This window comes from Protobothrops mucrosquamatus, unplaced genomic scaffold (genome assembly GCF_001527695.2).
Source record: "Protobothrops mucrosquamatus isolate PMUCROS unplaced genomic scaffold, P.Mucros_1.0 scaffold262, whole genome shotgun sequence".
In the NCBI taxonomy this organism is placed as follows: Eukaryota; Metazoa; Chordata; class Lepidosauria; order Squamata; family Viperidae; genus Protobothrops; species Protobothrops mucrosquamatus.
This window is the reverse complement of record NW_015386609.1, coordinates 398,762-418,619: the sequence shown is the minus strand read 5'-3', so window position 1 is coordinate 418,619 and position 19,858 is coordinate 398,762. Positions and strand designations below refer to the sequence as shown.

Genomic DNA, 19,858 nt, shown 5'->3' with positions numbered 1-19,858 from the left:
GAACTGTACGGGGTAAAGTATAGCGAACTGCGTAAACAAGATCCAAGAATGAAATGCTTCTAGGAATGGTTGTGCAGGCTGAAATACATTTCACTCCGTTTTTCTTTTTCTTTTTCCAATCTCAGGTTTAGGCTGTTGCATTTCTGTCTGATTCCACGAATATAGGAAATATGTATGCAGTTGTGTGTACATTTATCTTCATAAACATTTTTTTGCATGCGTGCAGTTTTCCATCCTAGGGATTATTTACATGTGTTGTTAAAGTTGTAATCTCTGTCACAACATTTTGAAAAATGCATTTATCATTATGTTCCGGTTCTCATGTAAGTTTTAAAAAAGCGATTTAGTTGGCATTAAAATGTAGACTGAACAAATTTCTCCCCTGACGCCAGTTGATTTCTTTTCAACCCTCCACCCGCCAGCTTTTTTTTTCTGATTTTGGCTCCACTGATCTTTAGAACAAAGAAATTCACACCCACCTTCTCTCCATTCATTCATATTTAAGGTTTTGAAGCTTGCGCTTCTCCTTCTAGTGCATCTATTTTATTGCTGGAAACTCACAGCACTGTAATTTGTCAGTTTGTTGCTGACTTTTGGCACTGAGAATTGCAGAAGAGTTAGTAAAAGGGGATTTTGGAAGCTGGCCATGTATGGGTCAGAAGTCTACATGATGACATCACCAGTGGTCTAGATCAGGGGTCTTCAAACTTGGCCCTTTTATGGCTTGTGGACTCCGACTCCCAGAATTCCTCAGCCAGCGGGCCTGGCTGAGGAATTCTGGGAGTTGAAGTCCACAAATCATAAAAGGGCCAAGTTTGAAGACCCCTGGTATAGATAGTCCTTCAAATACCATTGGCTCTATATATGTGCTTTACCCCTGAAAAGGGCATAAATTACCCTCGTGAGACCTATATATGAGCTAGGTGGAGGCTGTTTTGCATAGCTTATTTTACTTTATAAATCAAGAGAAATTTGGTATCCCCTCTCCTTCTGTTTAGGAGGAGCAATAACACATTTAAGACCAGAGACCAAATGGTTAAATCTTAAACATGTTTCCGTACAAGTACCTTCAATCTACTGGTAGAGCTAGTGGGGTTCCAGAGGAAGCTTATGGTCCTTAGTCATTGCCTCAAGTATCTGGTGGCTGGGGCCTTGGAGTACATCACCCCTATGCAACCTGTCCTTGTGTGTTGATCTTAAGATGTACCTTAGTTACTGAGCACCTCTGGAAGAAGAAGTTCCAGAAAGCCTGGTTATGATCTAGAAAGCTCGACATGGCATAGGGCAGTGGTGGTGAACCTATGACACAGGTGCCAGAGGCGGCACTCAAAGCCTTCTCTGTGGGCACGCGCACCATCGCCCCTATCCTAGGCCTTCAGCTGGGTTTTATACAACCTTTTCGCTTGAGGCCTCCGGCGCCGTGTACAAAAAAAAAAAAGGTTCAATCAGTCAATTTCAACTTCTCGCGGGGAAAAAAAAAGATCTTGCAAAGTTGGAATTGATTGATTGAACTTTTTAGTCCCACCCAGTCTGCCGTTACCACTGCAGCCACGCCCAGCCAATGGGCCACACCCCCTCAATTGGCCACACCCAGCCAATGGGCCACACCCACTCGGCACCCGATGATGCATAAGTGGGTTTTGGGTTGCAGTTTGGGCACTCGGTCTCTAAAAGGTTCGCCATCACTGGCATAGGGCCTGGTTATTTGAGAGAGAGCCTCATGGCATCTGTCCAGCCAATACAATGTGACAAAGTCAATCCACTCTGGGTCCTTTCGATTAGTCAGTGTCTTTATGACCCAGGAAATGCACCTTTTCTGATGAGGTGCCTGCCCTCTGGAATAAAGTTATCCCCACGATCTGGGTGGCTCCCACCCTAATGATATTCTGAAAGGCCTTGAAGGCGCCTGTTTTCCCACTCCTTCGACTAGGGTGGGAATATATTTTTTCCCATGTTTTTTTCTTATTATTTTTCTTGTTCTATATTTGTTTTTGTTGTTGTTGCTGCTGTTGTTTTTTATTACTGACATGGTATTTCACTGTTTGCCCTATTGCGAGCTTTCCAAAGTCATTTGGAGTCTGGTGGCATCTAAATTGAAAGCATTAAATTAAGAATAGTTGCCGGGTGTATGTTGAGCAAGGCTTCTCCTCTGATTGAATCTGCAGGGGGAAAAAAATATTTTAATTACGCGTCTCAAATAATAACCGAACCTCCAGTATGGGTGCTAAATAAAACTCCCAAATGGTAGTAAGGTCTTCTGTAGTCACAAGATTTGCTTGAAAGAGATGTTCACATGTGCTGGGCTAGATTCCAAAGCTCTTCTAACACTTGGCATCCTTTTCCATAATGTGCAGATGGCTGCTGCCAAGTTAGCCTTTAGAAAAGGACAGTCCTATTTATGGATCCTGACCGTACCATGTTCCAGTTTCCTAGAGGAAGTATTTTTCTGGCTTGCCTTAGAAGCCCACAGCTGACATTAAAGGTGATGCCTCTACAGCAGGGGTAGGCAACCTTGGCTCTTTTATGACTCGTGGACTTCAACTCCCAGAATTCCTGAGCCAGCATAGCTGGCTCAGGAATTCTGGGAGTTGAAGTCCACGAGTCATAAAAGAGCCAAGGTTGCCTACCCCTGCTCTACAGAGATCAAGTCAAGCTCCACTCCTGGTGGCTTGGATTCCTATGTCCTTTTCTTGGCCACAGTGCAGAAATGGTTTTTCCTGTTTTTCTTCTGGGACATTTTACGGATCTCCTCATCTAGCCTAAACCTTGGCTATTTTCCTGGAGGTGTCCCATTTCCCAAACTGGGCCAATGCTGCTAATGTACCTTATTACCATTTCTGCAGCAAATAACCAATCGACAGCAACTAAAGGCCCAGTTGCATAATAAGAGATAGTTTTATGCTCCTTTCCATAATTGCCAACACTGGAAAGATTTTAAACATGATTTGTAACAAAGTTGGGCACATGTGGATATATACTGTATATATACCAGTGTGCTTTAATAAAGCTATTTTCAATTGCTGTCTTTAAAACATGCTTCTCTGTGCAGCAGGAACGACTTTTTTCCCCTGCATTTTGGCATGTAAAAAATGAGCACTTTTCAGTTTGTCATGAAGCAAACGTCATTTCTCATTGATATTTGAGATCTGTTAGCAAAGCAGTTCTGTTCAACAAGACACGTGACATTCAGAATACCTGTAACAAACAAGAGTCTGTATGTCTGCCTTAGGCTACAGATATAGGTAAACTCCAACCATGTATTTGTAATAGGGGAAGCAGCACTGCAGTTGTATTGAAAAGGTGCATTTGTTGAATAGCCATAGGAAGGTTCAGATTTTTTTGATGCTGCTGGCCAGGAAAAAAATGCAGAATGTTGCAGTTCCAGTTGTTCAAAGTCTCCTACTATGAAAGAAACCAGATCCTGCCAGGAGTAAAATAAAAGAAGAATTCCAGTAAACCTGTCTTGGCCAATTCCACCCCCCCCCCTCCCAGAAGACTATGGAAAATCATCTCTTCAAGAAAAAGAGCAGCACACTTGTATCCTCCAGTTCCTTAGCAACTGAAATAGAGAGGGAGTTGCACAATGTTAGAAAATACAACAGTCATTATTAGTAGCTATTGATAAACTCCCTCGATCCTCTTTGAAGTGTCCAGCAAGATAGCTACTTGCTGTCTCCACTGTTTTGGGGGATCCCATGCAAAAAAAGGTACTTCCCATTATCTGGTCTGAGTCGTCCACTTCCGGATCTATTGGATGATCTTGAGTCCTAGCTGGAGTACCACATAGATATGAGGCCTTCCTGTTCCCTTTCTCTGCCTCACATCTGGTTTTATATCTTTCTCCTATGGGTCCATGCCTAACCTGTCTTATTTGTCCTTTTTTCTAAGCTACCATTCTTGCCCCGGTGGCTTTTCCAGCTCATCTAAACAGCATTGACTTTGTACTTTTCTTCAGTAGTCATTCAGTCTTCATAACCAGAGCCTTTTTGAAGAGGGCAGGAAAGTATCAGCCTAGCACAGTGGTGGCGAACCTATGGCACGTGTGCCAGAGGCGGCACTCAGAACCCTCTCTGTGGACACGCACGCCGTCGCCCCAGCATAGTTCGCCAGAGTAGCGAACATGTGGCGTTTGGAAGTGACGGGGCAGGAAGTGAGTGAGCAAGCGGTGTTGGCCCCCTGGGGATGCCCTGGAGATGGTGAGGGACTGGTCCCCGTCACCCTGGTCCCGGCCCACCCACCCCGGACACACTCACCCAGTCTGCCGTGCCACTGCAGCTATGCCCACCCAGCGGCCATGCCCACCCAGTGGGTCATGACCCCCCACTCCCCCTGAGAGCACCACAATGCTGATGCGGCCCTGGCACTTCGCAAACAAAAAAAGTGGGTTTTGGGTTGCAGTTTGGGTACTCGGTCTCTAAAAGGTTCGCCATCACTGGCCTAGCAAGATAGTCCAGACAGGAAGCACGGCCCGATGGACTAATTCTACTTTATTGTAAGGTTCCATTAATGGAATCTTGCAAGTCTGAAAGTACATTTCTCTCCCGCCACTTTTACAGGCCGAGAAACTAGGGAGGTTCCCTTCTGAGATGTTTATCACACCAACATTCCTTGTGTGGGATCAGCTCTTACCCGATCATTACCCTGTCTTTGGATTCTGCCCCTGTCTTCTAAGGTCATTCCCACAGGGCAATAGGGCGATGGCCCTGGATCCCTTCCAGAGTATAATTTAGTATTTGAAATGATCAAATGGATCAATACTGTTCGACCAAAGCACCAAATTGTTTCAGTTTTCCCACCCTCTTTCTCAATAGACTATTAATTTTAATACATAAAACAGAGAAGGAAATATATTGATCCCGAATGCAGCAAGAAAGAAAGATTCAGTATACGGAGGGAATATTCAATGACCAGTTTGCCTCCAGGGCTTCTAGCTTCTTCTTTTTAGGGGAACAAATTTTATTGGTTTTTTTAATTCTTAAGACAAAGTACTCAGGACACACCGTGGTGCTGGGGTAACCAAACATCCAAAAACAAAACATATATACATAGTTCAATCATTACATCAAATATTCCCTCTCTTTTTCCCTCAAACAGCATAGCATATTTAAAATAATCCAATTCTAGCTTAAATTTGTTCAACCTGGAACTGTTTTAAAGCTGTATAAATTTACAATACCGTAAACAAATTAACTTTAAATAAAAACATTATCAATTCAGGTATCCCTTCCAATTGTATTCTAGTTCCTTAATTTTATCATAAATCTTATTTATTTCTTCTTCCACTAATATCCCCTATTTAAAATAAAATATTGATCTATCCTACACATATCTAATCCATCAATTAATCAATCTCTTTATAGCTTCTTGAAAAGTCTCTGTTCATGCCCTAAAGGAGATTATCTGCACTCCCTTTTATAACTCTGCAGTGGTCAATCCACAGTTTCGTTTTTGAGGAAAACAGGAATGGGAGAGTTTTCACCCATAGGATAAATACTGGTATGTGTTCGTACATGCATCCGTGTAGCAACTCAGCCTGGTAATGAGAGTAGTTGTGCCATGATATCTTGAAATGAGAAGGGACACAACCCTCCAGTTTGCTTTGCCAAAAGTTGGCAGAGAACTCTCACCAGTTGGTTTACTTGGACATGGCTTGTACAGGACTCTGAACCCAGGCATCTTTTGTTTGGGTAGCTGTTCAAGTCAGCAGAGAAAGAAAGAAGAAGTCAGAAGTCCAAAGAGAAAAAGTAATTGCTGGTAAACAGGAGATGTGATGCCTCCAGCAGTCTTAGGGTACATATCAGTTTAATCCCCTGCCACAAATTTCTCCTAACAAGTCTTATCAGAAACACTGAATTTGTAACTCCCATTAATCCAGTGGTTCTCAACCTTTTTAATGCCGCGACCCCAACCGGTCGTAAGTCGAGGACTAAACCGGTCGTAAGTCGAGGACTAAACCGATCGTAAGTCAAGGACTACCCAACCGGTCGTAAGTCGAGGACTTTCCCTGCCCGGGAGCGCCGTGCATGCGTGGTTCCGCCCCCTGTGCCGGCCGAGGCGTAGCTGGCAAGCAGGAGAGATGGAGCAGGCCGACCACCAGCTGGCCCAGCCCAAGGGAGGTAAGGCACCCGCCGGAAAAGGGGAAAAAAATGGCGGACAAAAAAAATGGCGGACAAAAAAAATGGCGGACAGCCTTGCTTGGCGACCCCCATGAAATGGTCGATCGACCCCAAATGGGATCGCGGCCCACAGGTTGAGAACCACTGCATTAATCTAACCCAGGAATGATCATGCTGGTTGATGAGAGTTGGGCAGGGATCCAGTTCAAGTCTCCACTGAATGAGCTCATGGGGTCCCTTTTTGGCCAATTTTTCTTGCTCAGTCCAATTTCCCACACAAAACTGATGTGAGAATAAAATGAGAGGAAACACGTGCATAATGTCCTAACTCAAGTTAGGAAAGATGAGGAGGTAAATAGAGTTGTAAATTAAAAGAAATACTGGGTTAATGAAGGCTTCTCTATATCTTAACCTAATGATGGTTCTCAAGAAAATAATTTGGGAGTTGTATTGATGCAGAAAATTGGGTCCTGGTGATAGTCAGACCCTACATTGTAATTTTACCACTGACTTGTTTTAATGAGCCATATAAAAAGCTAGCTGGACATGGATGATAGGGCAAATACAGGTAATAAAGTAAAAAACAGCAACACAATTACAAACTCTTTGCAGTGATTCCAGGAAGACAAAATGGGGGTGGTCTAACTGTAGGACAGGGGTCTTCAAACTTGGCAACTTTGTGGACTTCAACTCCCAGAATTCCTCAGTCAGCCTTAGCTGGCTGAGGAATTCTGGGAGTTGAGGTCCACAAGTCTTAAAGTTGCCAAATTTGAAGACCCCTGCTGTAGGAGGAGACTTAAGTCTGATAGCTTCTGAACTCATTTTTGAATGTCTCAAAATAAACAAATATTTTAATGGAAGAGTCATAACTAGCAGGTGAGCCCAGTGTTATTGGACTGAGTCCTTTCTCAGCTGCATGTTTCTTTCATATAAAGGACAAGTTTTAGGGCTCTGTCGATTTCTGTCTTTAAAAATGACACATGGTGCCAAAAAAGATGAACCAAGGATTGATGTCGCCAGCCCAGTGTGGAATCAAGAGCCAGTTTACTCTTATTTGTACAGAAAAAAGGACACGCCAAGGTGTGAGTAGAACAATCTTCCCAGAGGCAATTAAAAAGTCACTTAAAATTTATATTTCCTAACAAAATGTCCTGAGTTGATCCCACTTTTTTGTGGGATCAACAAAAACAAATGAATGTTTTTCAACCTTGGCAACTTTGAGATGTGTGAGCTTCATGTCCACACATCTCAAAGTTGCTAAGATTAGAAACATTAGTTTAAAAGAATATATCCTTGTCCACAAAAATAGCCACGAGTTCTATGTGGAACATAGCAACTTTATTTTGTGATTGTTTTAGACCGTTATTCCCCCCCCCCTAGAGCAGAACTGTATAGAGCATGGGTAGGCAACCTTGGCTCTTTTATGACTCGTGGACTTCAACTCCCAGAATTCCTGAGCCAGCACAGCTGGCTCAGGAATTCTGGGAGTTGAAGTCCATGAGTCATAAAAGAGCCAAGGTTGCCTACCCCTGGTATAGAGAAAGATTTCATTTTTCATTTTTTTTCATTTTATTAAATTTATACCCCGCCCTTCTCCCGGAGGACTCAGGGCGGCTTACACAATCTTAAAGATCAACAGAGTTCAATTGATGCAGAATTTGAATACTCTATCAGCTTAGTTATTCACTTCTTACGGATAAACATATCAGTAGTGTCTAAGAAGGAATTACTACTTCTTGTTAGCACCTATTTTGCAGATAAATTATCCCGAGTAAGACCTGTTTCCTTATTAGGTGGATATTCAGTGTATTTGCACTAAAGTTACAGCATATTTATGGAGTAGCTTTGGGTGTCACCTTGATTGATAACACCCCAAAGAAAGTCAGAACTGGCTTGCAACTGATTGACCAAATTATATTGTTATTGTAGGCTTGCTATTATATACTCTGTGGAAGTGGGGGTTTGGGGAAGGAAAATTGGTGCCTTTTCCTGACTCCTGGTTACTGCAGTGGTTCATTGCATAATTTTTCTTAGAAAAAAAATTGTCTATATGCTGACTACAAAATTCTTTCTCTGTCACGAAAGCTACTGTTATTGTCCTATCACGTATGAGATGACTGGAAATAGTTGAGAGGTTCCTTCAGACTTGCTTGAAACTTTTTTTTTATAGTCTGAGCAGGTGTACCCCCTTTGGCAAGATGGATACACCTTTTCTTTCTTTACATTTTTACAATGAGCCGAGCAGTCATCCAGTAACATTCCCAAAAGCGATGGAGTCAAAAATCACCTCTGTTTAATTGTTAAACTTAGGGGTGCAATTATTTCAAGAATAAACAATGGTGCATTAAACCCATTGGAAGCTTAATATACTTAATACACAGAGTATTGACAGAAAATGTTTAGAAAGTTGTCATGGTTGTGGGTTGATTTTCGCGCAATGTCACCAGTATATTTTGGGGAAGTTGTAGGCTGGGCAGATTGGGCTTCAGGCAACTGAAAATTTCATTTCCCTTAAAGCAAAGTCATCTGCAGATGTCTGATCTCATTTCCAAATGATATTTGGATATAATCTACTCACAATTTATCTACTGATGGCTCGGTGGGCAGAAGAAATGGATTTGTTTTGCACCTATCAGACCACCCAGTTTTCCAAAACGGATTGCTGTTCTCCTGAAAATCTCCCCTAGAACTAGGCAGAAGGGATTGTAAAGGTTAGGGGTGAATAGCAAATCTAAGGTATCTCACCCCGCCTAGAAATAAACCCAGTAAGGTCCCCTAAATCCAAGCGGTTCCATTATCATCCTGAGGATGGAAGATACTGGACCGAAAGCAATTTGTTACCAAGTTGGATTTAAGATCTAAGAGGATCACTAGCTTTGAGCATTAACATCCCTTCCAGTAGGAGACCTCCGTGTAAATTTCCCACCGTGACCCATCCTAACTTTGCAATGAAAGTATTATGGGAAGTGGATTGACAAGAGCTGCTACATATAGAGGGCCCAAGGCAGATGCTAGTCACTTGGAGTTCGGGGTGCCTGAAAAATGCTGGATGCTGATATCAAGCTTGATTTGTTGTTTGTGGGAACTTTACGCCCAGATCAAGGTAGAAGATGGGATGGGTGTCAGTTCTCCTATGGCCTCATTAGTGACTCTGTTCTTCTGCCTTTCTTGAGTGGAGCATCAGGCATCCATCTGCTGTAAGCTCTGTCTCTTGGCTGGTAGGGTTTCAGTCCGTCTTGGTTCTTGGTCCTTTCTCTCTCTTGGGGGAGGCAACACCCCCCTTCTTCTTCTTCTTCAGCCCTACTCTCACTTTCCCACAGTGTGTATCTGTAACTTGGGTTTCTCATCTTGCAGAGAGGAAGTCAGATTCCTTTATTTCCCATGCCTTCCTTTCCTCCTCTTCCTTTTTTTCCCTCTTCCGTTTTTTCCTTTCCTTATTTTTCCTGCATTATTCCCTCCCCCCCACCCCCCACCCCCACCAGCCTGTGCGGTTGTTATCACTCACCGTGAACTAACACGCCCCCTGGTGTTTGCATGCAGTCATTGCATCCAGCAGATCCTGGAGGCTGTTCTCCATTGCCACCAAATGGGGGTCGTCCACAGAGACCTCAAGGTGAGTTTTCTTCCCCACTGCTCTGTCCGTCTGTCCGTCTTTGTATCTTTGCATGTTTTTTTTTCTCCTTCCGTTAAAAAAAAAAAGAAGTTGGATCACTTCTGAATGGTTCAGACTAAATTCCCTGAAAAACTTGTTCCAGGGTCCTTAGATAATTGTGCAATTTGTTTCTTGATCGTGGATTTATTTAGGCCATCCCTCTGACAGACTAATCAGAAATCAGCTTAATGTAATGGCAGCTGTGTTGTACGTTCTGCTGTGATCTAGCCTGGCTTGGAGAAATAGGGGAGATCTACTGCCTGATGTACCTTATCATTCATCTATCATTCCAAGTAATGGGTTAAACCATAATTCGTTGAGTTCCCTCTAGAGGTGATCGGATCTGCTGGATCAGACCAAAAAAACCTATCAAGCCCAATGTTCTATTCCTTTAGAGGTCATCTGGAAGTTCACAAGCAGGACCTCAGCACAACAGGATAGTAGACTTTGAAGAAGACCACTATGCTGACTTCATACCTCATGATAAGCTGGTTTGTTTTGTCTAGAGATATGGAGCCTATGGTCTTCATGCCGCTCACGGCATCCTTACATCAAACTGCTAATTTGGGTTGCGTTGTTTTCCATCTCTTTTGCCTCTGAAAAGTTGCAGAATTGTTTGATTTAAAACCTGCCTTTTCCACTTCCCTCTCAGTGCATGTGTATGTGCAAACAGATATGCATCCACCCTCTTCCTCAGTGCTATCACCATCCCATGCAACATGCATTCTGGGGCCCTAAGAGTCCAGATTAAAAAAAAAAGATACCTAAACTCAGAATAACTCAGGAAACCACACAAAGTATGCTCCCACATTTGCTACAGGGTCCAGTAAATCAAGAACATGCCATGGTTTCAAATAATAATTTGTTACCCTGAGCAAAAGTAAGGCCAAAATAATCTAGATTCTAAAGAGACAATTGATTTCAATCTTACTTTACCAAGCTGCAGAAGTATAAGTGGGAAGCCCAGTTCTCCTCAAAGTTTTGCAGAACTAAGAGGTAGTTAGTTCTCAGGAACATGGAAGAATTAGTGGCAACCATTTCCCTTCAGTAATCAAACAACGGACTGCATCTTTCATTGAAATTCAGTGGTCAAGTAGAGCATGCTTGAAGGATAGTAGTGTTTAGTAGAAATTCATGGTAAAGTATCAGGAGTGCTGTATAGGTGTCCCAGGATGCCTAAATTCTGAACCTTGTGTGACTTCACACAACCAATGGGTTCTACAAGGGCAGTTTAGACCATTAGCAGATTTCTTTGGACCACTGGGGTAAATCCTGCAATGTGAAAGATCTCAGAAGTCCTTGTTCATTTCCTATGTTCTTGGCCACGTTGCAACAAAATTACTCTTTGCCATCACAGTCCCTCATGAGTCCTGGACTGCAAGAAGTTTTCTTAATGGGAGAGGTCCCTCACTTTATGGTCATCTCCTAATGCAGCGGAGACCTTCCATTTCCATCCATCCATCCATCCATCCATCCATCCATCCAACCAGCCAACCAACCAACCATCCATCCATCCATCCATCCATCCATCCATCCATCCATCCATCCAACCAACCAACCAACCAACCAACCATCCATCCATCCATCCATCCATCCATCCATCCATCCATCCATCCATCCATCCATCCATCCATCCTGTCATACCTTCTGCAATTATATATCTTCCCCTCCCAGCACTGCCAAAAAGCTTTGGGGCTCCATGTAAGAAAACCTTTTTGTTCTTCCTTCCTTTTTGCATGCTTGCATGGTGTTTTTGGTCCCTTGCATCTTCATGCAGTTTGATAGATCTGAGCTGATTTCTGGGTAGCTGTTGGAGGCCCAACCAGGGAATCCATAGGGTAGGACCTAGGAAAAGCCAAATCCCAATATTTTCAGTAAACTCGAACTTTCATTTGGCCCCCCCAACTTACTTACTCCTTGCCTTCTTCCGCTTTCCTTTAGCCATTCATTTCCCCACCCTTTCCAACTTTTTTTCTTCTCGTGCTTCGGTGTCTGGGTCAAGACTTTAACCCAAACGGTGATGTTCGTAGACAGAGCAGCTGTAATCTCTCTCCTTCTAGAAGTGTGCATGCCTTCTATGTCTGGTTTAAATGTGTGCAAATGATTTATTTCTGTGAGTGTTCCCCTATTGGGTTTTTTGGTTTTGATACACTCCCTGTCTGGCCTCTTTATAATGCTCCTTTGGGTTGAGATGTGACGGGGGTATTATAAAGAGATCATATTTGACAAGTTTAACGGGCAGTTAAAGTTCAGCAATGTCTGGGTGTGTTATCGTAGCAATAAAGGAGGGGTACCTTGACAAGACACCCCCACCCCCTTTGTCTCTGTGTCCTGGGAATTTCTTTTTGAAAAGTTCTGTGTATCTGTTGGTCTTTTATAAAAAAAAAAAAAAAAGATTTGGGCTACCCCTCTCATTCCACTTCTGTGGTTATTATTTCTTGTTAAGCTTTGGGACAGGAATTTGACCAGAGCTTAAACCCTTTAAGATTAAAACAACAAAGAAACCTGCCAAAAATTGCTTAACAGCTTTAACTTTCTATTCAGCATCAGCAGGGCTCAATTGTTGGGGTGTCAAGCTAATTGGAGGGTTCGTACATGCCTGAAAATTATTTGGTTTATTTAAACAGCTGCCTTGGCTTGCAGTGGAATTGCCTTCACAAATGCCTAATAAAGTTTGTGCATAAACCTACTTAAACTCTTTAACAGGCAAAAATATCTCCAGAGCCTTGGACAATGTTACTTAAGCAAGAAAAAAAAACTTTGCTTTACATTCCATGGTTGAAAAGCTTTAGCTTCTGCCAAAGATTTGCCTCTGGTAACATGCTTTGGTATGGAAGAGCTTGTAGTCCTTCATAGTGGAGATTTTTCCTTTCTCTAGTTGCTAAAATAAATTGAAGAGAGATGAAATGTGATTTCACACGCATGGGATAATGTATGGGCCCTTTCCTTCGCTTTCTAAATGGAGTTGTGCAATTTTGAACCAGCTTCTATTATTCCATGGAAGGGGCTGTTGTGTATGCAGTTTTGGGATAATACAATGATAATGCACCTATGGTAAATCTTGTGAGAGGGTACACGTAGTCCTCGCTTACCGACTGTCTTTGAGTGAATGTAGGAAGATAAGGATACTTGGAACGAAAATAGCTTTGCGACCAATGGTTGCATTTGCAAGTGTCACAGTTTCCCTCAGTCACGCCATCACCATTTGCAAATTTCACAGCTGGCTTTCAACATGCAGAATTAATGGAGAAAGCAGAAGTGAAATCACAAAAGTCACCTGATGTTTCGCTTAATGCCCATGGTGTTTCACTTAACAGCGGAAGCAGAAGTGGCATTGTAAGGTCATTGTGCTCATGTGATTTATTTATTTATTTATTTGCTTAGTGACCACGGTGCTTAATGATGGAGTTGCCGGTCCTAATTGTGGTCGGTTAAGTGAGGACTAGCTGTAGTGACAAGAAAAGTCCCTGCATTAATAATTCACACTTGTGTACTCGTACTTCACAACAAAAGGACATCCATTTAGCACATCCATTAATATATGTTAATCTGATATTTGCGACTAAACAAAGCCTTTGATGCGGATTTTGTTTGTTATGCAAATCCAAGATAAAGTATAAATGAAAATATTCATGTGGCGTTACTTTATGCAGATAGATGAGCCTAAATGGTTCAGTTCTAAATTTAGTATTTCCAGAGGACCAACTGAAACGAAGGAGGCTAAATTTAGTCACATTTTTTTTCATTTCCTTCAGTTTGTTCTAAGGATAACTCAATCTGGAAGCAACCCATTATCTCGTGTTCATAATAGCTGATGTGCTTTGAAAAGTTAGTTGAGACAGAGTTTCTCTGCTATCTTTTTGGAAAATAACTCCATTTTTAAAAGGGATTTAAAAAAAAAACAATTTTCAAGCTCAGAGTTAAAATATAAAACCCTTTGCTCTCATGATCACGTGAAGTGTTAATACCACTTTACAATGCCTTGGTAAGGCCACACTTGGAATACTGCATCCAGTTTTGGTCACCATGATATAAAAAAGATGTTGAGACTCTAGAAAGAGTACAGAGAAGAGCAACCAAGAGGATCAGGGGACTGGAGGCTAAAACATATAAAGAACAGTTGCTGGAACTAGGTGTGTCTAGTTTAATGAAGAGAAGGACGAGGGGGGACATGATAGCAGTGTTCCAATATCTCAGGGACTGCCACAAAGAAGAGGGAGTCAAGCTATTCTCCAAAGCACCTGAAGGCAGGGCAAGGAGCAACGGATGGAAACTAATCAAGGAGAGAAGCAACCTAGAAGTAGACAGAACAATTAATCAGTGGAATGACTTGCCTTCAGAAGTTGTGGGCTCTCCATCGCTGGAGATTTTTAAGAAGAGACTGGAAAGCCACTTGTCTGAAGTGGTATAGGGTTTCCTGCCTGAGCAGGGGGTTGGACTTAAGACCTCCAAGGTCCCTTCCAACTCTGTGGTGAGATGGGTGGTAAACAAATTTGAAAAATAAAATTAGACAGGTTTTTGAGTTCATTGAAGAGGAGTAGCAAATGTGGTGAAATATCATGGAGGATCTCAGCCTATTCATTAAAGCATTTATCCACCATGATTCGATACATGTTTACACAAAAGGGTAACTAAACTGAATGAGCTTATACACTGTCAGAGTCATTAACGCAATAGTCTTAAATGGATAATATATTCTACAGATTTAATTAGCTTAACTATATTGTGCTAAAAAGATTTTTGGTTACAGTGAGGTTTAATGCCTTGAACAACAGATGCTCTTCTTTCAGAAATAATATTGGTGTGGTTAGCAAAAAAAAAAAAAGAGTTCAGATAATATCATCCTCAACATAAGGATTGGGACTTTGATCTAAAACATGATTAGATTGTCCCAAAGGTATGTGATTCTTCTCTTCTTCAAAGAAGGATGGAATGACAATGGAGCTGTTATTTTCTTCTGATGCTTTTCGGTGACATTAGAAAAAAAAACTGGAATGGGACAACTCTCCACGGCCAATTCACTGTGGGACAACTCGCCGCAGATAACTTATCAATTCAATTTAATTATTTAAAATAAATTAAAAAATGTTTTAATTTTTGTCATTCAGATTTCATTCTGTCCCTTCTTTAGCATCCTTTCTTTAATTATTCCATTCCACCATTTCTTCGATATCGGTGTAAATCTTGTCCTGCAGTGAGTTGTCCCCCCAGCGAGTTGACCGTGGCATGTTAGCCACAGCTAGTTGACGTTGGCGAAGTTGACCGTGGTGAATTGTCATAGATCCTTAGAAAACATATAATTCAAATTATAAGCAATTTTATTTTGCACATTTGTCCTCCTTGATTATAATAGAATGCACTGCCAAGTTAAGCGTATGCTTATGAATGCAATCTCTTTAATTTTTGCTCGCTAAATTTATCCATTCGTTTTCTAGCCCTTTGCAGAAAAGTGGAATCAGAATGAAATCAGTAAATGAAGATTAAGTATAATTGTGCATTCTCACTGGACTGTGAAAGTTAGTGTAGACTTTGGTCATATTGTTTTATACAATAACTAAGTTTCACTTTAGTTATAACCTGGTTGCTAACCGCAATAGAATTATTATTGTTTATTTAAGCTTTTTAGACAAAAGTTCAGTGGACATAATTTCCTAATGGTTGTTGACCTTCACTCAAGAACAAGTCAATAACTGTATACAGTAGATATTTGCATTAAATCAATAAAGGGCAATAGTTATCTTGACTTATAACAGTGACCATAGATTAACCGTAAAGTAGAATCAAAGGAACTCTCAAGTAGACTTTGAAGTCTACTAGGAAAGGGTGTTGATCAATCAGCTACATTGGTCTCAGACTATTTTATGATTTGCAGCTAATTCAAAGACAACCAGTAGCATCATATATCATATTAAGACGTAATGTGGCTTGCTTGGTTTTAGTTTATGTTGTAGTTTGAACCCAGCCATTGTAGTTAAGAAGTTTGGCTCCCAACTGAGTATGAGGTACAAATCCAGCCACTTAGGGTTTATTTAACAAAGCATGGTTAGTGCAATGTGTGAACCAGACCTGAGTTGCTTAGCTGTTACAGATAGAAATATTTGGTACAGTAACTTTGCTAGATGTTGGCTTCTGTTCTGAAAGATCTTGTTGGTAATTGTACATAAATAATCAAATATTTTGTTACAAATGTTATTCCCTCCACATTTAGTGGAGCTTCTAAGATGTGTCTGCCAATGACTGTCGGGTGGAAGTGCTTCCTTGCATAGTTTTTCTATCTTAATTTGATGTTGCATATTGAAAAAAAAAAGGAAGGCCAGGAAATAGGTCATTGGGAAATACTATGGTCTGAGTTTAAAATGCTAGTTCCAAGATTCAGTATTCTTTAAGCTGTCTTTAAACCAGCTAGGATGAGACAACTGATTTAATTCCCATTCATTCTAAGGGGACCGCTCAAAGGATACCTACATCTGGAACCAAAATACAAATGGATTTTAACAGATGTTGCAGCTTGTTTTGGAGTTTCCTAGCTGGGAATTATAGTTTAATGAAGCACTCTAGCTTGAAAGTGTTCAAGTGAAGCCTAAGATAGTTGTGAAATCCTAGCGGGTAGTGACGTTCATTGATTGCAGTGGGACTGCAATGGAGACTTTATCCTTTTGCTGGGAATTTGTTTCCGTTCTTTAACAATCATGCCACGGAAATTAAGAAGCTATAGCTAGGCCTTTCAAGGCAGAAAAGAAAAGCACGAAGAACCGAGAGCTAGACGTTTTCAATCTCAGAGGAAGATTGGCTCTGGGTGAGGGTGGCATTTTTCTACAAAGGCACACCAAATCCATTGCCCTCGTGGATTTTCCATTGTTCATCTACCTGCAGATTCCTGTTCTGCAATGGATTATATTTGGGATTGGACTGTGTCAGAATAGATGGAAAAGGCCCACGGGCCCTTGTCTGTGGAGATTCTCAGTCATCCAGGTCATGGTTGTCCCAAAGATGCTTTTTTCAAGAGGCAAGTTGGACTTTCCTTGTTTTTCCTTGAAGATGTTTCTCTTCTTATCCAAGAAGCTTCTTCAGTTCTGACTAAATGGTGGGGGATGGAAGGATTTGCAACACAGCCCTTTCAGCAGTTCCAAAAAGGTTCCACACCCATTTACACTATTCAAGTGACCCTGAGGTCACAAGTGACCTCAACGATTCTCAGAAAGAGTGTCAACGACCAAATGACTGCAAGGAATATAAATCCTTCCATTTTCCACCATTCAGTCAGAACTGAAGAAGCTTCTTGGATGAGAAGCGAAACGTCTTCAAGGAAAAGTAAAGGAAGTCCAGTTGCCTCTTGAAAAAAAGCACCTTTGGGGCCCATAGGCCCTTCCAAATTCTTCCTTATCTCAAAGAAATGTAACCGTGTGTATGAATTGATGGCTAGTTAGAAGGATCTTGAGCATATGAAGCCCTACTTTCTTCAATGGGATATATCTCTTATCAATAATTATTGGAACCCCCCCCCCTTAGTACAGTCTGTAGCATTGAAGTTCTTTTGTTTTTAAGGTGTCCTTCCTAAACCTCCAAAGAAGAAAGCTGCATGGTGCATAGATTCAGCAGTGCATGTTCGCATACTGGCAACCAGTTGGCTCCTAATCTTTTACCAGAGCTTGCATACATTCTTTTTCTCTATAATTTGTAACATTGCCGAAGTTTTCTAAGGAATGCATTCAAGAGGGATACTTCAGTGTCTCCTAACTTTTGAGCAGAATAGTCTCTGGATTGCCTATTTGAACCCCGGCCATAATGGGATGCAAACCGGATCTTATTAATCCATATTTGTTAGATCAAAAGAAAAATAAAAGAAATTCAAACAAAGGATGGAATGGAGGGGAGCCCTTGTGCATGTTTGGTGGGTCGAATATTGTCTGTTGTGTCGTCCTCAGTTTACCAACTGAAAACCAGAGCTCCACCATTATGTGCTTTTTCTCTTTGATGTTGCAGCCAGGGGTATTCTTTCTTAGCTTCATTATGGTAAAAATAATGATTTAAGTTTTATGTATACATTCATCCCATTCTGCTATAGTTTTGACATGACCAGAGAGAACTGGAAGAATGAATCTAGCCTTATCTAACCTGTCACCATCCAGTCCGCCCCAATCTGATACTAGTCCTGCACCCTACTACGCTGTTCTTGTTTAAAGAAGATCTGATCCAACCCCCTTCAGAAAAAAGGAAGAGGTCAGAATTCTGAGTCCCCAAAACCAAATGCAGCCAAAGCCACAAGAAGCATCCTCAAGATGTTCTCTTAGGAAACTCTTTAATAATTCTAGGACAGCAAATAATACCCCAAGCAGGAGCGAAATCTAATCTCCCAAATCTTCCCAAGAGATTAGTTTTTCCCTTGGAATGCTAATTTGTAAACACAAAACCTTACATCATGGCTACTCTGGCTCTTTAGTATCACAGCTTGCCTTTTTAAAAGGTATCGGTAGGTCTGACAGTTAAGAGGATTGTGGGGAGGGCACTATATATCATGAGCCAGGCTTGGATCAAGAGGATAAAAGTTACATCTATAAAATGAAAAAAAAAACATGGGCTAGGAAATGCAAGTCAAGCTAGGTGGTTATTTATGTTCCTTGCAGTTTTTGTGTGCACCCCCTCCCAATATAGACCCATAGTAGAAGTGCATTTAAAATAAATTACGGATCTGTTTTCCCAACTTAAACTGATTTTAAAAACAGCTTTCTTGTGCTCCTGAACCTCTTAACATATTTCCCTCTAATTCTGGACGAGTGCCACTCGCAAGATAGACTACAATGGAACAGATACATAAGCAGCAGAGATGATCCTGGACCACCAACAGGCCCATGTTAGACACATCTACTCGCCTTCAATGGACTGAGTCCCCAAGTCAGCACATATAGGATTGCATTGGCAGAAATATAGGGACAAAAGCACTTTGGATCTCTCATGATATATCTAAGTCAAATCACGCAAGGTGTTCAGTTATGAGGTCCAAACCAGTCGGTCCACCACCAGCCGTTCAGGCAAAGCTGGACTGCGTGATGGAGTGTCTCAATTTTAGTGGATAATCTTTCCACTTAAATAAGGTTCTCTCTAGGTCTGTCTGCCTCAATCTGTATGGAGGGGAGGGGAGGGAAATATTAACAAAAGTTTGACGGGCTTCTGCAAACCGGTTGCTGTTGTTGTTTCTCTTTTCTTCCTCCTTTCCTTTTGATTTAAACTAACCACAAACTATGAAAACGTCGCCCTGTATTCTGTTGGGTCATCCCGACAGCCGGAGAACCTGCTTCTGGCCAGCAAATGCAAAGGGGCAGCGGTGAAATTGGCAGATTTTGGCTTGGCAATTGAGGTGCAAGGAGACCAGCAGGCCTGGTTTGGTGAGTGCAGGGTGAAACTACGCTCCCTTCCTCTTTTCTTGGTTTGTGCGGTGGAGCCAGGTGGTTGTGTGAACATACGCGTGTTGGCAATTTTTGCTTTCTCCCTCAGGCTTTGCAGGTACTCCTGGTTACCTTTCTCCAGAGGTTCTACGCAAAGAAGCTTATGGGAAACCTGTGGATATCTGGGCGTGCGGTAAGAGGGAGCTACATGATTCTGCTCTATCATGGTGGGCCCGTAGAGATGCAAAGAGGGCTCCCCATTTAGTCCAGGGCTCAGCACCACACTGCAGAGCAGCTCACAAAAGTTGGTGTGTGGCCCTCAAAACTCAGAGAGAAGACAAACTCTGATAGAAGACAAACTGCAAGACAGTTTTGTAGAGGAAATTGTTTGGGTATGGGTTGAACAGGATGTTACTTACTATTATAGCTATACATTTACGTTCCTCCTCACAGAATTTTCAAGATGGCCCACAGCACACACAAAAAAGAAGCAATAATAAACACTTAAGTTTAGCACTAATATGAACAAAACAGTCAAAGCTGCATGATGACACTCAGTTCCATGTGGCTGCCAAGAAAATTACCTGGATGTGGCTATGGGCTTGACTGGATGGAGAATATAAAACCTTGGGGTCAAAATGGTGGTGAGATGGCAGGACTATCAAAGCTCCATTTGCTTTTGTGTGTCACATGTACAACACACACAC

General features: G+C 41.7%; 1 protein-coding gene across 1 annotated transcript in view; it reads left to right on the top strand.

Moving 5' to 3' along the window:
- Nucleotides 1-19,858, top strand: part of CAMK2B (calcium/calmodulin dependent protein kinase II beta) — a 176,458-nt gene that overhangs the window by 105,732 nt on the left and 50,868 nt on the right. The window contains exons 6-8 of the mRNA XM_029283886.1: nt 9,657-9,729; nt 19,049-19,151; nt 19,261-19,344. Coding sequence (XP_029139719.1) covers nt 9,657-9,729; nt 19,049-19,151; nt 19,261-19,344 — 260 coding nt within the window. The remainder of the gene's footprint in view (nt 1-9,656; nt 9,730-19,048; nt 19,152-19,260; nt 19,345-19,858) is intronic.